The sequence below is a fragment of the Panthera tigris genome, chromosome A2 (assembly GCF_018350195.1).
Source record: "Panthera tigris isolate Pti1 chromosome A2, P.tigris_Pti1_mat1.1, whole genome shotgun sequence".
NCBI lineage: Eukaryota > Metazoa > Chordata > Mammalia > Carnivora > Felidae > Panthera > Panthera tigris.
The window spans coordinates 10750524-10761737 of NC_056661.1; the positions used below are offsets into that span (position 1 = coordinate 10750524).

At 38.6% G+C, this 11214-nt stretch overlaps 2 protein-coding genes across 2 annotated transcripts; both read right to left on the reverse strand.

The window, feature by feature from the left end:
- Window positions 1–359: 359 nt before the first annotated feature.
- LOC102964295 (olfactory receptor-like protein OLF4) lies at window positions 360–1298 on the reverse strand. Its single transcript, XM_007094196.2, has one exon. The coding sequence runs from the start codon at window positions 1296–1298 to the stop codon at window positions 360–362; it is 939 nt and encodes a 312-aa protein (XP_007094258.2).
- Window positions 1299–10176: 8878 nt separating this feature from the next.
- On the reverse strand, window positions 10177–11010 carry LOC102963997 (olfactory receptor 1078-like). The gene is made up of 2 exons (XM_042976852.1): window positions 10656–11010; window positions 10177–10370 (listed from the first exon to the last, which is right to left on the reverse strand). The coding sequence occupies exons 1-2, from the start codon at window positions 11008–11010 to the stop codon at window positions 10177–10179; spliced, it is 549 nt and encodes a 182-aa protein (XP_042832786.1).
- Between the last annotated feature and the right edge of the window lie 204 nt (window positions 11011–11214).

An 11214-nucleotide genomic window follows, 5' to 3' on the forward strand; every position in this document is an offset into this window, starting at 1 on the left:
TTTTTTTTTGGTCAAACAAAAGAAAAAATACCCACTATGATATAGTTTATTTGAGAAGAAATTATTCGTAACAGATCCATGTAGTCCTTTGAAATGAGTGAGAATTCCAAATATTTCGCATCAAAGGTGAGGAATCACATTGGGAGAGTAGGAAAATGACAAAGGGAAAATCTTTTAGATATAAGAGATATCGAAAAGCTTAGCATAGGGAGTTACATAAATTGTACACAGATGTTGAAATTAAAAAAAAATAGAAATTCCAGGAAAAAAAATAGAAGAGCCATGTTCCACTCCCACAATCTGATCAAAGAATCTCAACATTTGGGTCAGACTTTGGACCCTGCAATCATGGGTACTTTTCAGCACAAGACAATTGGCCCTTTTATAGATGCCATACCAGAGAATCTAATGTCTTTGTTCCTCAGGCTATAGATGAAGGGGTTCAGCATGGGTGTGACCACCGTGTACATCACTGAGGCTGTTGCACTTGAGTGGGAGCTCTGGGTAGCAGCAGAGCTGAGGTACACTCCTAGGCTTGTACAGTAAAATAAAGAGACCACTGAAAGGTGAGACGCACAGGTGGAAAATGCTTTATACTTGCCCTGAGCTGATGAAATCCCACGTATGAAGGAAATTATCTTATAGTAAGAGTAAAGGATCCCAAAAAAGGGACCACCAGCCAGCAGCATAGCTCCAAAATACACCACCATGTTATTGAGAAAGGTGTCAGGACAGGCAAGTTGGATCATCGGATTGAACTCACAGAAAAAGTGGGGGATTTCCCAGACTGTACAGAAAGACAGCTGCAACACCATTAAGCTTTCTAACAAGGAATGCAGAGCACTCAGGATCCAGGACACCAGGACCAGGAGTCCACAGAGCCAGGAGTTCATAATGACCATGTAGTTTAGCACGAGGCAGATGGCCACAAACCTGTCGTAGGCCATCACATTCAGGAAAAAGTCATCCATCCCTGCAAAGGCTATGAAAAAGTTCATTTGTGTGATACAGTCCTCATAGGTTATGACTTTGGTCTGGGTCTGGATGTTCCAGAGCATCTTCGGGACAGTGGTGCAGGTGAAGCAGATGTCTACAAAGGACAGGTTGGCCAGGAAGAAGTACATGGGGGTGTGGAGGTGGGAGTCAGAGCTGACGGCCAGGAGGATGAGCAGGTTCCCAAACACAGTGATCAGGTACATGGAGAGGAAAAGCTCAAATACGAGGGGCTGCAGTTCTGTTTCTTCTGAAAATCCCATAAGAAGAAATTCTGAAATTCCTATATCGTTTCCTGGGTCCATGTGGTGGAGGTGACTACCAATAAAGGGGAAAATAACATGACTAATTTTCACATCAATAGACATGGCTCACATTGTTGAAATGCTACAATTTACATTTTCCAGTCAAGAAAGTTATTTCAATATTTTGTGAATGGATGGGTGCTCTGGAAGGGATCCTCATTTCCTCTCTTATTAGGAATTTTCATCCCAACATCAGATGTTCCCCAAAAGGCTGGGTATTGTGCAGTTTTAATAAGAAATTATCTCATGCATTTGAGGGATATATAGACCATCAACCATGTTTTCAGCATTTCCAAGTCATAAAGTAGACGGTGCTGAAAAGCAAAGGTACCTACTAATCATTGCTGGTGATAGGATATACACGTATATAAAAATTAAATAATCCTGAGATGTGGACTGAGGCTATGAGGAAAATGAAGGCAAGTCAAAAGAAAGAGTGGATGGGCTGTTATGTTGGGTGTTCAGTCAAGATTGACTAAGGAGGTGACATTTGAATAGAGACCTCAAGGAAGAGAGAATGCAAGACAGAAGGTCTTCCTGGCAGGAGGAAGGACAGTGCAAAGGCCCTGCGGAAACACTTTTTTTCAGAAAATCAAGGCTCAGAAGGAAGCCAGTGTAATGGCGGGGAGTTGAAAAGAGGGAGAGTGATGAGAGGTATTGGCAGTGAATTTTGTGGATCCATGTGGCCTCGCAGCTGCTTAAAATTCAAGACACAGGGAGCTCCTTGTCCACACTATGTACCTCTTGCACTTTGTTAATCTGGCTGTAATAGCATCCTGTCAACTGAACATCCCTTGTCAGTATCATCTGTTGATTGAGTCTGACCTGTGTATTGTAGGGTCAACCTGGAATAGAGGCGCCTATAAACCCCTGCTCTGAGACCTGCTCTCACTGCACACACACACACACACACACACACACACACACATACACACACACTGCACCGTATCCTCCTGGTGTGTGTTACTTGTATGTCTTCACCTCCCCCTGCCTGCCCCAACACACTTTTTTTTAAATTTTTTTTTAACGTTTATTTATTTTTGAGACAGAGAGAGACAGAGCATGAATGGGGGAGGGGCAGAGAGAGGGGGAGACATAGAATCGGAAGCAGGCTCCAGGCTCTGAGCCATCAGCCCAGAGCCCGATGCGGGGCTCGAACTCACGGACCGCGAGATCGTGACCTGAGCTGAAGTCGGACGCTTAACCGACTGAGCCACCCAGGCGCCCCAACCAACACACTTTTTAGGATATGAATGCATACACATCATATTACCTTTCCCAGAAGGAAAGTAGAAATAGTACCAGAAAGTCCTATTCATTGCTTCCTAAGGACAAATAATCCTGGGTCTCCATTTTGGAATGGTCTTCTGGCCTGTATGTAAAGAAAAATTAAAAAATTGTGTTCAACGAACAGAGAGAGAGACGGAGACCAGAGACAGAGAGAGAGGGAGAGAGTGATGTTGGTGGCCTCCAATCCTAATTATATCGCATTTACACCCAGCAAAAATAATTAAAGGGCAAAAATAAATTTCTCTAAAGGAAAAAAGTAGCGACATCTTTATGACGTGAACATCACAGATCGAACATCGCAAGAGAATAAACCAACACGTCTCATAATTTGGGCATTTTTATTGGCAGAGAGCAGACTTGATTTTCCTGTGTTTATTCCATATTCATTTGATTAATCAGTTTTTATATGGCCAAATAGAGGATGAGGTAAGCCTCTTTGCCACTTGTCTTATGTGGCATTTTTTTGGTGTGTATTTGATGTTCTTATGCTTTGAATTTTAGTCGCTTTCTTGACAAGTCTGACGAGCACAACTAGTCATGGTTCTGTTCCTTGTCCAACAGGTAACGTGCTCTCCAGACCCTATGAAATCCTAAACACCCCATGACAGTCTATCCCCTAACTCTGAATAAGCTTCATGCAACTTACCCAAGTACATTATTTTGGACTCACATTTATTTTTACTGCACTCCTGTGTGCCATTGTGACGTGATTACCAAAGGAGCAGGAACGTCTGCTCATCTTCCCTTTACAAAAGTATGTGGATGTATATGCACTTATATAGAAACGGATTCATGAAAATGAGACATTATGAAATACAAAGAACGACAGACAGAATAAAACCAGGTTAAAGAGCAGTTTCAGTACAACCATGTTACACAAAACTGAATGAAGTTTTGAGCAGTAACTGAAACATGATCTACAGGACCAGTAAGTCAACAAAATCAACATAGAAAAATAATAAAATTCCCCAAGACCTGGATAAAAAAAAGAGTATAGCATATAAAGCTCTTAAAAATTTCTGGCACCATAGCAGATGCTCTTTCAGTATTAATTCAATGAGTCAGGAATTAGGTCTCATTATATGTGGGCATTTAATACTCGACAAAGCTGCATTTAAGTGTCGTCGGAAAAGACTGGATTGTTGAGTGAAAGCTGGCACGAAGGCTTTCTACGTGGAAGGAAGTGTGATGCTTGCTTATTTCACACATCTCACCAAAAATCCAAAAGAGTAAGCAAACCCCCAGTGTAAGAGTAACCATTCCATTTTAGATGCATATCTAGAAAATTACATATAAAATCTACTGGTGGGAAAATCATCATTTGTAAGGCAAGAAAAAAAACTCAGAAGGTAGAAGATACATACATTTCACTAAATGAATTTTAAAACTATCTTATGGGCCAAAAGACCTAACTAAAAGTCAATAGAGAAGCTGTGATTTACAGCAATTATTTCAAATGTTCATAATTATAGATAAATAGATATATAATATAATATAATATAATATAATATAATATAATATAATATAATATATATAATATATATAATAATATAATATAAATTTATAGATAAATTATAGATAAATAAATTATAGATAAATATAAATTACAGATAAATAGATAAATATAGATATAATATGTGGACATATAATAATAATAGGCAAATTAAATCAAATATGTGAATCTTTAATTGAGCTCACTAATAGTTTTAAGAATCAACAAGTAATCTCTTTCACACTGATCATCTTGTGAAAATACTCAAAGGGCTGTCCCACAGATTGGGATCAGAATTTTTAAACAAGTAGCAAAAAGGCACTTTTTTTAAATTTTATTTTTTTAATTTACATCCAAGTTAGTTAGCATGTAGTGCAACAAGGATTTCAGGAGTAGATTCCTTGATGCCCTTTACCCACTGAGCCCATCCGCCCTCCCACAACCCCTCCAGTAACCCTCTGTTTGTTGTCCATATTTAATAGTCTCTTATGTTTTGTTCCCCCTCCTTGTTTTTATATTATTTTTGCTTCCTTTCCCTCGTGTTCATCTGTTCTGTGTCTTAAAGCCCTCATATCAGTGAAGTCATATGATATTTGTCTTTGTCTGACTAATTTCGCTTAGCATAATACCCTCTAGTTCCATCCACCTAGTTGCAAATGGCAAGATTGCGTTCTTTTTGATTGCCGAGAAATGCTCCATTGTATATATACACCACATCTTCTTTATCCATTCATCCATCAATGGACATTTGGGCTCTTTCCATACTTTGGCTATTGTTGATAGTGCTGCTATAAACATAAACATGGGGGTGCATGTGTACCTTAAAAAGAGCACACCTGTATCCCGTGGATAAATGCCTAGTAGTGAAATTTCTGGGTCTAGGGTAGTTCTATTTTTAGTTTTTTGAGGAACCTCCATACTGTTTTCCAGAGTGGCTGCACCAACTTGCATTCCCACCAACAATGCAAAAGAGATCCTCTTTCTCTGCATCCTTGCCAACATCTGGTGTTGCCTGAGTTGTTAATGTTAGCCACTCTGACAGGTGTGAGGTGGTATCTCATTGTGGTTTTGATTTGTATTTCCTTTATAATGAGTGATGTTGAGCATCTTTTCATATGCTGGTGGCCATCTGGATGTCTTCTTTGGAGAAGTGTCTATTCATGTCTTTTGCCCATTTCTTCACTGGATTATTTGTTTTTTGGGTGTTGAGTTTGATAAGTTCTTTATAGATTTTTGGATACTAACCTTTTATCTGATATGTCGTTTGCAAATATCTTCTCCCATTCTGTTGGTTGTCTTTTAGTTTTGCTGATTTTTTCCTTTGCTGTGCAGAAGCTTTTTATTTTATTTTATTTTTTATTTTTAAAAATTTACATCCAAATTAGTTAGCATATACTGCAACAATGATTTCAGGAGTAGATTCCTTAATGCTCCTTACCCATTTAGCTCATTCCCCCTCCAAAAACCCCTCCAGTGACCCTCAGTTTGTTCTCCATATTTATGAGTCTCTTCTGTTTTGTCCCCCTCCCTGTTTTTATATTATTTTTGTTCCCAGAAGCTTTTTATATTGATGAGGTCCCAATAGTTCATTTTTGCTTTTGTTTCCCTTGCCTCCAGACACGTGTTGAGTAAGAAGTTGCTGCGGCCAAGGTCAAGGAGGTTTTTGCCTGCTTTCTCCTTGAGGATTTTGATGGCTTCCTGTCTTACATTGAGGTCTTTCATCCATTTTGAGTTTTTTTTTTTTTTTGTCTGGTGTAAGAAAGTGGTCCAGGTTCATTTTTCTGCAAGTTGCTGTCCAGTTTTCCCAGCACCACTTTGCTGAAGAGACTGTCTTTATTCCATTGGATATTCTTTCCTGCTTTGTCAAGGCCATAGGTTTGTGGGTCCATTTATGGGTTCTCTACTCTGTTCCATTGATTTGAGTGTCTGTTCTTGTGCCAGTCCCACACTGTCTTCATGATTACAGCTTTGTAAAACATCTTGAATTCTGAGATTGTGATGCCTCCTGCTTTGGTTTTCTTTTTCAAGATTGCTTTGGCTATTTGGGGTCTTTTCTGGTTCCATACAAATTTTAGGATTGTTTGTTCTATCTCTGTGAAGAATGCTGGTGTTACTTTGATAGGGAATGCATTGGATGTGTAGATGGCTTTGTGTAGTACTGACATTTTAACAATATTTGTTCTTCCTATCCAGGAGCATGGAATCTTTTTCCATTTTTTTGTGTTGTCTTCAATTTCTTTCATGAGCTTTCTATAGTCTTCAGTGTATGGATTTTTCACCTCTTTGGTTAGATTTATTCTTAGGTATTTTATAGGTTTTGGTGCAATTGTAAATGGGATCGATTCCTTGATTTCCCTTTCTATTGCTTTATTGTTGGTGTATAGGAATGCAATTGATTTCTGTGCATTGGTTTTATATCCTGCAGCTTTGCCAAATTCATGAATCAGTTCTAGCAGTTTTTGGTGGAATATTTTGTGTTTTCCATATAAAGTATCATGTCATCTGTGAAGAGTGAAAGTTTGACCCCTCTTGGCTGATTTGGATGCCTTTTTTTTGTGTGTTGTCTGATGGCTGAGGCTAGGACTTCCAACACTATTTTGAATAACAATGATGAGAGTGGACATCCCTGTCTTGTCCCTGACCTTAGGGGGAAAGCTCTCAGTTTTTCCCCATTGAGGATGATATTAGCATTGGGTCTTTCATATATGGCTTTTATGATCTTGAGATATGATCCTTCTGTTCCTATTTTCCTGAGGGTTTTTATCAAGAAATGATGCTGTATTTTATCAAATGCTTTCTCTGCATCTATTGAGATGATCATATGGTTCTTGTCCTGTCTTTTTTTTGATGTGATGAATCACATTGGTTGTTTTATGGATATTGAATCAGCCCTGCATCCCAGGTATAAATCCCACTTGTTCATGGTGAATAATTTTTTAATGTATTGTTGGATCCAGTTGGCCAATAACTTGTTGAGGATTTTTGCATTGATATTCATCAAAAAAGGAGCCAGCATTACATTAGTGGATTGGAGACAAGTCCATGAGGAATTGTTAAGAAAGAAGGAAAAGGGACACAAGGTAGAAGAAAAGCCTGCACTGAAATATAAAGAGCATTCATGATGTGCATAGGATCTTACTGAAACATTTGTATGAAAGTGTATGAATAAGAATTCATGCATAAAATGGAAGAGAAATTTTATAAGACTTCTGGAACAAAGAAAATCAGTGAGAATAACATTTGGTTAAGTCTACTGTTTCTAAACAACTATATTGAATGAAAACAACAAAATTGAATGAATATGTGCTACTAACTTACATAAAGACCTACAAGAACAATAACCTAATGATACCAACATTGGTCACTAATTCAAGGGCAGATGGCCAAAGACTTGGAAATGAAAAGGTATATCAGAAGGGCATTTACAACGTGGGGAAGAAGCAGTAAGTAAGTTGTGATTTCATCTTACACAAAGATACACAGATTCATATAGACTTCTAGAATGGAAAGGTGATCTTTAGTCAAATGATGAAGAAAAATACCTTCCAGATGATGGCCAAAGGTGATGCAACTTTCAGAAATAGATCTACTCCCCAAATGCCAAGAAGACCAATAAGGAATAACAAAGATATGAAAACAAGTCAGAAACATGCCTAAAGGGTAATTTATTATGGCTAAGAATGAAGCACTTTATTTCTTGTGTATAGCAAGGACTGACACAAGAAGAATATTGAAGTGCCTGCTCAACCCTGTCAGTAAGAAAATGAAAAATAGGAGTGCCTAGGTGGCTTGGTAGCTAAGCGTTTGACTCTTGATTTCGGCTCGGGTCATGATCTCACAGTTCATGAGTTTAAGACCTGCATCAGGCTCCATGCTGAATGTTGAGCCTGTTTGAGATTCTCTCACTCTCTCTCTCTCTTTCTTTCTCTTTCTCTCTCTCTCTTCCTTTGCAGCTCTTCCCCACTCATGTGCTGTCTCTAAAATAAAATAAAATAAAATAAAATAAAATAAAATAAAATAAAAGTTTCTTTAAAAAAAAGAAGAAACACAATGTAGAGACTGATAAGTAGCACAGAATTGAATAGATCAGAACAACTCCCACCAGACAATCCCATTCGATTACAAAGACATTATATTAAAACAGGAGCTTTCAGAAGGGTTTGTTACACAGTCCTAGGGAACAGATATAATTATAACAGCAACCAGAACCGAGAGGAATTATAATAATATGCTTCTTCCCATTTTAGGTATTTGTGCTGATATTTGGGGACAGAAGTCACAGTTACTCTGTTATTAAAATTTATTTTAGATAGACTGTGTTATAAAGAGACTTTGTTAGGGTTCCAACCAGGTAATCAAGAGAAGTTGGAAGGACAAGGCTCTTGGCACCAAAGTTGTGACCTGAATCATATGACTGGACAGGAATTCAATGTCTAAAGAGTCATCCTTTGATCATGAGGATATATATGTATGATATATAAAAGATGATATTGATATTGTTCAATCATTGCCCATAGCATGGTTATGATCTTTCATTTAGAGCAGTGGAATGAGTCCTATCTGTATGCAGCAGAAAGAGTAAGATGATTCAGTAAAAACACCATAAACATGTTTTTGGAAAACATGGAAAAAATACAACTCTAGTACATGGACACCAAACTAACTCCATACTTCAGTGAGTAGATAGACAGCACATAATGAAATATTTTGCTCAGTAATACCCAGTATAATTTCAATTTTTCTTCATCATAGTTAAGATCTTCCTAGACTCAAAGGCCATATGAAGTTAATCTATTTATTCAAATACGTGTTTCTGTTGTAAACGCTATTTGGAGACATGTATTTGGTGATCATTTTGCCAATCACTGTTGTAAGCACTGTGGATACAGCTGCATAGGAGAACATGATCATAATAAGGAGAATGGAATGCAATGGCTTACCTATAAGATGAACTATATTAGTCTACATTGTCAGAACGAGAAGTCAAGGCAGTGAAGTACAAAGTATTGATATACACAAGTCAAAAACTGTGGTTTCATACTTTCCTATTATGAAATTATATGAATGGTCTTGGTTATCAAAAGTAGTTTTTTTCTTTTTTTTAAATATAATTTATTGACAGATTGGTTTCCAAACAACACCCAGTGCCCATTGCAACAAGTGCCTTCCTCAATACCCATCACCCACTTTCCCCTCTCCCCCACCCCCCTTCAACCCTCACTTTGTTCTCAATATCCAAGAGTCTCTTATGGTTTGCCTCCCTCCCTCTCTGTAACTTTTTTTTCCCTCTGCCTCCTCCATGGTCTTCTGTTAAGTTTATCAAGATCCACCTATGAGTGAAACATATGGTATCTGTCTTTGTCTACCCGACTTATTTCACTTAGCTTAATACCTTCCAGTTCCATCCATGTTGCTGCAAATGGCCAGATTTCATTCTTTCTCATTGCCAAGTAGGATTCCATTGTGTATATAAACCACAATTTCTTTATCCATTCATCAGTTGATGGACATTTAGGCTCTTTCCATCATTTGGCTATTGTTGAAAGTGTTGCTATAAACATTGGGGTACAAGTGCCCCTATGCATCAGCACTCCTATATCCCTTGGGTAAATTCCTAGCAGTGCTATTGCTAGGTCATAGGGTAGTTCTATTTTTAATTTTTTGAGGAACCTCCACACTGTTTTCCTTTTTCTATATGAATAATATAACTCATGGCTATCCTTTTAGTAAAACAGGAGAAAAATTACTTGGAATGACATATGTTGTTTGAGTAGAAATTATTTTTAAGAAATTCATGTTACCCCAGGGGACAAGTGGGAATTTCCGAATATTTTTTCATCAAAACTGAAAAAATCTTTGAAAAAGTAAGAAATGGACAAAGGGGAAACTGTCTATATATCAGACAGAGCAGAGGCTTAATAAGTGAGTTACTTAAAAAAATATGGAGAAGTTGAAGTCAAGCAAATGAAATTCTGGGAAATAAATAGCAAAAGCAGATTCTTCTTCCAGAGTCTGATCAAAGAACGGCAGATTCTAGCTCTGAGGCTTTGAGCCCTGCAGTCATGGGCATGTCTTCAGTCCCCGGACAATTGGTCCTTATGTCACTGGAACCCCAACGATTCTTTTCAGAGCCCTCTTTATGTCTCTGTTCCTCAGGCTGTAGATGAAGGGGTTCAGCATGGGCGAGACCACCGTGTACATCACCGAGGCTGTGGCACTTGACCGTGAGCTCTGGGTAGCAGCAGAGCTGAGGTACACACCTAGGCCTGTACAGTAAAATAAGGAGACAACTGACAGGTGAGATGCACAGGTGGAAAATGCTCTGTACTTGCCTTGAGCTGATGAGATCCCACATATGGAGGAGACTATCTTAGAATAAGAGTAAAGGACCCCAGCCAGGGGAGCACCACCCAGCAGCACAGTTGCAAAATACATCATCATGTCATTAAGAAAGGTGTCAGAACAGGCAAGTTGGAGCATCTGATTGAGTTCACAGAAAAAGTGGGGGATTTCCATGTCTGTACAGAAGGACAGCTGCAACACCATTAAGGTTTGTAACAAGGAATTTGTAACACTGATGATCCAGGACACCAGAACAAGCAATCCACAGAGCTGGGGGTTCATGATGACGGTGTAGTGCAGGGGGTGACAGATGGCCACAAACCGGTCATAGGCCATTGCAGATAGGAGAAAGTCATCCAGCTCTACACAGAGTAAGAAAAAATACATCTGGCTAATGCAGCCTGCATAGTTAATGACCTTGCTCTGAGTCAGGATGTTCAGAAGCATCTTCGGGACGGTGGTGGAGGTGAAGCAGATGTCTACAAAGGACAGGTTGGCCAGGAAGAAGTACATGGGGGTGTGGAGGTGGGAGTCAGAGCTGACGGCCAGGATGATGAGCAGGTTCCCAAACACAGTGATCAGGTACATGGAGAGGAAAAGCCCAAATATGAGGGGCCGTAATGCTGGTTCCTCTGAAAATCCCAGAAGAAGAAACTTTGAAATGTGTGTATCATTGCCTAGTTCCATCTGGTGGAATTGACTACTTAGGAAATAAAAAAAATAACATGATTAATTTTCAAGCAAATGGCTTTATTTATTCATTTTATTTTTTTCTTTTTTTAAAGTTTTTAT

Coding starts and splice junctions, on each gene's coding strand:
- LOC102964295 (XM_007094196.2), bottom strand. CDS start 1,298: ATGGACCCAGGAAACGATATAGGAATTTCAGAATTTCTTCTTATGGGA.
- LOC102963997 (XM_042976852.1), bottom strand. CDS start 11,010: ATGTACCTGATCACTGTGTTTGGGAACCTGCTCATCATCCTGGCCGTC. Junction 10,371..10,655: donor TCTGGTGTCCTGGATCATCA/GTGTTACAAATT, acceptor CTCACCTGTCAG/TTGTCTCCTTATTTTACTGT.